Source organism: Nicotiana attenuata, unplaced genomic scaffold (assembly GCF_001879085.1).
Source record: "Nicotiana attenuata strain UT unplaced genomic scaffold, NIATTr2, whole genome shotgun sequence".
Lineage (NCBI taxonomy): Eukaryota > Viridiplantae > Streptophyta > Magnoliopsida > Solanales > Solanaceae > Nicotiana > Nicotiana attenuata.
In genome coordinates this window covers 215,478-220,338 of record NW_017670603.1, presented here as the reverse complement: position 1 = coordinate 220,338, position 4,861 = coordinate 215,478, and the positions used below count along the sequence as shown (strand labels likewise).

Sequence of the window (4,861 nt, the reverse complement as noted above, 5' to 3'; positions counted from 1 at the left end):
ATTTTGGTTACGTCCCTGTAGCCCTTCTATCGAAACACCGAAGAATGTGGAGGAGAAAGTTTTGAATATTATACGTATTATATGTTTCCGTATATTGTCCAAAAGGATTGTCTATTTGATCCACAGCTTGCAAAACATGCTGATTTTTAAAATTACAAAGATATAGAGCTTGTGTACGTACTTATTGCGTTGGCTCATGTATTGTCTCTGTACCTTTCTGTGTCACTGCTCTTACATTTTTTGGATGTTTTCAATATTTTTCAAACTTCAACAAGAGCAACAGTAATAGTCACTTTCAACGAGTACAAAGATCTGAGTTCTTTAAGTCATTCAAATCTGTGCAGATTCGTAAGTAGTCTAATACAGTTTGTATATGCACTTTGTACGTTGAACTATACTGTCGACAATTGTCATGGACATATCTACATGTTTAGCAACTTATATTCATGAAATGATTAAGTCATTGTGCCTTAGTGAATTGATAAAATGAAGTAAACACTCAATATTTCTCCTGCTTGTATCACCTTTCAATTATACCGTGTCTATATTATTGTTACTGTAGACTTGTAAATGGATCTGAATTAGGCATTTAAAAGACAATGCGATGATTTATTATCGATTTTGCTTTAGTATACATTTGTACTACATACAAGTTGAAGTGTTTGCTTATTTGTTGGCTTGTTGAATAAATGTCTACTTCTGGCTAATACATTATTTTAATCATATATATACATATATATTACACATGCAACAGATTATGGCACCTGATAAGAAATGGATGGAACATATCCATGACCGACTTGCTAATGCTTACGAGCTTGGGGTGGACAATTTTTTGGATTTTGCTTTTACAAGATTAAGTGAAGCGCGTGTAATACGTTGTCCATGTATCAAATGTTGTAATACATCTTCGGGAACACGTGAGATGGTTAAGCCACATTTAATATTTCAAAATTATACTTTTTGGTATCATCACGGGGAAAAGTTAGGTGAGCCACAATCAAACTCAGAAGATGTAGAAGATGATGAAACTGAAGAAGCTGATGGTGAGGATGAAATACATACGATTCTAAGAGATTTATACCCTAATTTTGATGCAGACAATACGAACACTGATGGTGATAATTTTCTTGAGGAGGAACCAAATCTTGAAGCAAAAAAATTCTATAGGCTTTTAAAGGATATTGAGCAACCATTGTACCAAAATTTAAAAGTTTCTAAACTTTCTACTATGGTTAAATTGCTTCATATCAAAAGTATTGGGCGTTGGAGTAATGAGTCATTTACAATGTTGTTGAAGATGTTTAAGGAAGATCTATTGCCTGCTGAATCAAACTTGCCAGATTCATATTATGAGGCAAAGAAGATAATTCGGGATCTTGGACTTTCTTATAAGAATATTGATGCGTGTAAGAAAAATTGCATATTATATTGGAAGGATGACAAGTTTCATGAATCTTGCAATGTTTGTGGAGCATCTAAATGGAAAGAGGATAAACATAGTGGAGAAACTAAATTTATGACTGGAAAAAAGATAGCGCACAAGATTTTACGTTATTTTCCCTTAAAGCCAAGACTCCAAAGATTGTTTATGTCCTCAAAGATATCATCTTTAATGACATGGCATCATGCAAAAAGAGTTGACGATGGAGTGATGAGGCACCCAGCTGACTCAATGGAATGGAAAAAGTTTGATGAACTTCACCAGTCTTTCGTCGCTGAACCTCGTAATGTTCAACTTGGACATGCTAGTGATGGTTTTCAACCATTTGGAAGTTCTAGAACCCCTTACAGCATTTGGCATATTGTACTTATTCCTTATAATTTACCGCCTTGGCTATGTATGAAGCAAGAGAATTTTATTTTGTCGATGCTTATTCCTGGTCCTGAATGTCCGGGAGATGCAATTGATGTTATCTTCAGCCTTTGATGGATGAATTAAAGGAATTATGGAAAACTGGAGTGGAGACCTTTGATGCGTCAACCAAACAAAACTTTATATTGCATGCAGCTCTATTATGGACCATTTATGATTTTCCGGCCTATGCAAATTTATCTGGATGGAGTACAAAAGGAAATTTAGCTTGCCCATGTTACAACAAAGAAACATCCTCAATCAAGTTAGAAAATGGTAAAAAACAGTGTTATATGGGTTATAGACGCTTTCTTCCTCTTAATCACAAATGGAGAAATGATAAACAGTCATTTGATGGCACTAAGGAGCGAAGACTACCACCCAAATTTTATCGGGTGAGGATATACTTGATCAAGTGGCTGACTTAGATGGTTTACCACTAACAAAGGATCCAAAGAAGAAGCCTAAAATATCACATGAGAGTAGGGGTGACAATTGGAATAAGAAGAGTATTTTCTTTGATCTTCCCTATTGGAAAACTTTATTGTTGCGACATAATTTAGATGTGATGCATATCGAGAAAAATATATGTGACAATATTTTGGGGACAATCTTAAATGTCAAAGGAAAAACTAAAGATACCATAAAAGCTCGATTGGATTTGCAAGCAATGAACATAAGGAAAGAATTGCATCCAATTATAAATGAGGATAAATATGAGCTACCGACAATATGTTATACGTTATCTCCTGAAGAGAAGAATATATTTTTCAGATTCCTAAAGAACTTAAAGGTTCCAGATGGATATTCATCAAATATATCTCAGTGTGTTAACACTAAAGATCGCAAAATTTCAGGCCTAAAAAGTCATGATTGTCATGTTCTTCTACAACATTTACTTCCACTTGCTATACGTGGTATGCTTTGCAAATCTGTATGTGAACCTCTTATTGAGTTGTCTTTATTTTTCAACTTGCTTGGAGCAAAATGTTTAAGAATGGAAGAGTTAGAACAAATAACAACTCAAATTCCTATAACTCTGTGCAAATTAGAAAAGGTATTCCCTCCTTCATTTTTTGATGTGATGGTGCACTTGCCGATCCATTTAGCTAATGAGGCTATGATTGCTGGACCTATTCAATATAGATGGATATATCCAGTGGAGCGATGGCTCTTCTTTTTGAAATCTTTAGTTGGTAATAGGGCTTGCCCAGAAGGTTCTATCGCGGAGGGATATTTGGCAACTTAATGTTTAACTTTATGTTCAAGGTATTTGCATACAATGGAAACAAAATTTAATCGCCTTGAGCGGAATTATGATGGTGGTATTATTGAATCTGATGGAGGTTTAACAGTTTTTTGTCAACGTGGAAAAGAATTAAGAGCTGGAAAAATAGACAAACTTAATCCAGATGAATTAGAGCAAGCACATATTTATATTTTGAAGATTTGTGATGAAATTCAACCATTTCTCGAGTAAGTATTGACTCGACATAATAATTTGATTGTATGTTATCCATGATTTCAATTAAAATGACATATTATTCTGTAATTTTTTGTAGAGAGTTTTCACAAAGTCCAGGTGATACCTCTCAAAAACACTCCGATAGGGAGTTCATTAGCTGATTTAAAAAAAAGGTTAGTACTAGTTATATGCTATTGTTATTTTCTTAACCATAATATTTATGTAGTATTTTCTAATTAAATTATATAAAATGATTTTGATAGGTTGTTGAATTGTACAAATGTGATAACAGCAAGAAAATGGAAGATTTGCTCACTTTGTCACGTGGTCCCCTGCCATATATGAGACGTCTTAAAGGTTACGTTACTAATGGATATAGTTTTCATGTGGAAGAGTATGACAGGGGTTTGAGGACTCAAAACTACGGGGTGGTTGTAGTTGGTGAGACAGATGAAGAGAATAAAAATATTGATTATTATGGAGAACTTACTGAGATTCTTGAATTGTAATTTATTGGAGGAAAAAGAGTGATCTTGTTTAGATGTAAGTGGTTTGATGTGTATGACCAAGAAAAGGGAGTTAAAATGGATGAATATGGCTTTGTGAGTGTTAACCGTCAGCGATTATTGAAAACTAATGAGCCATTTGTATTAGCAAACCAAGCATTACAAGTATTTTATGTCGAAGATCCTTCAAATAAAGGCTGGCATGTTGCAAGAAAAGTTCTATCTCGTGATACTTTTGTCATTTTGCAAGAAAAGGATGACGATTTGGATAATTTGGATAATTCTACACAAATGAAAAGAAAAAGAACTTATGAAGGTTTTTGACCTTTATCATGCATGTTGTTAATATTTATTTCCTTAGGCCTCTTGCTTCTCGCTTTTCTAGGATAACTGGAGCTAATAATTAGTATGAATAAGTTCATGGATTTTCTTTGATCATATCTTATCAGTGTTAAACATTTTGTGCTGCTAATGATTGTTTTCTCTTTCATTGGTTGCTTTCCAGCAGTCCTATGATGTTGCTCCAGGTGAAACTTATTGTGCTATGTTTTTGAGTCAGATAAAGTTTTCTGCTCTTGAATTCTAAGTTATAAGTAGGTTAGGAAGGATAAAATCTTGTTTTTAATAGTCTTTCAAGTTCTCCAAATGCCCCCTGGTATACAACACACAACATAAAGTCGCTGCCTTTGATTTTAATGATTATTCATTATCTAGAACACTGGGTTGGCTTTGTTTTGGCATCAATTCATTCCCCCACGGCAGTAAACCTTCAATAGTTCGTACACATTGAATGGTCAAATTCTCTACTTGGGTATCCCATTCGAGGTTCTATGGGATAGCTTTTGTACAAATGAATTTTTCAACTTTAGTAGATTGTTGTATTGTGCAAGCTGGCCTTACATGTTTCATTCGAAATCGGAAAGCTAACTGCTTCAAGGGCGGGGTCAGAGTTCCTTACCCACATTTAATATCGGAACTCGTTCAGCCGGCGAAAAAGTTTATGGAAACATTGTTCGTCCATCTCTTAGCAAGTGG

The 4,861-nt window shown here is 34.4% G+C and overlaps 1 protein-coding gene across 1 annotated transcript; it reads left to right on the top strand.

The window, feature by feature from the left end:
* The first annotated feature begins 757 nt into the window (after positions 1 to 757).
* LOC109241424 lies at positions 758 to 1,930 on the top strand. Its single transcript, XM_019408166.1, has one exon. The coding sequence runs from the start codon at positions 758 to 760 to the stop codon at positions 1,928 to 1,930; it is 1,173 nt and encodes a 390-aa protein (XP_019263711.1).
* The last annotated feature ends 2,931 nt before the right edge of the window (positions 1,931 to 4,861 follow it).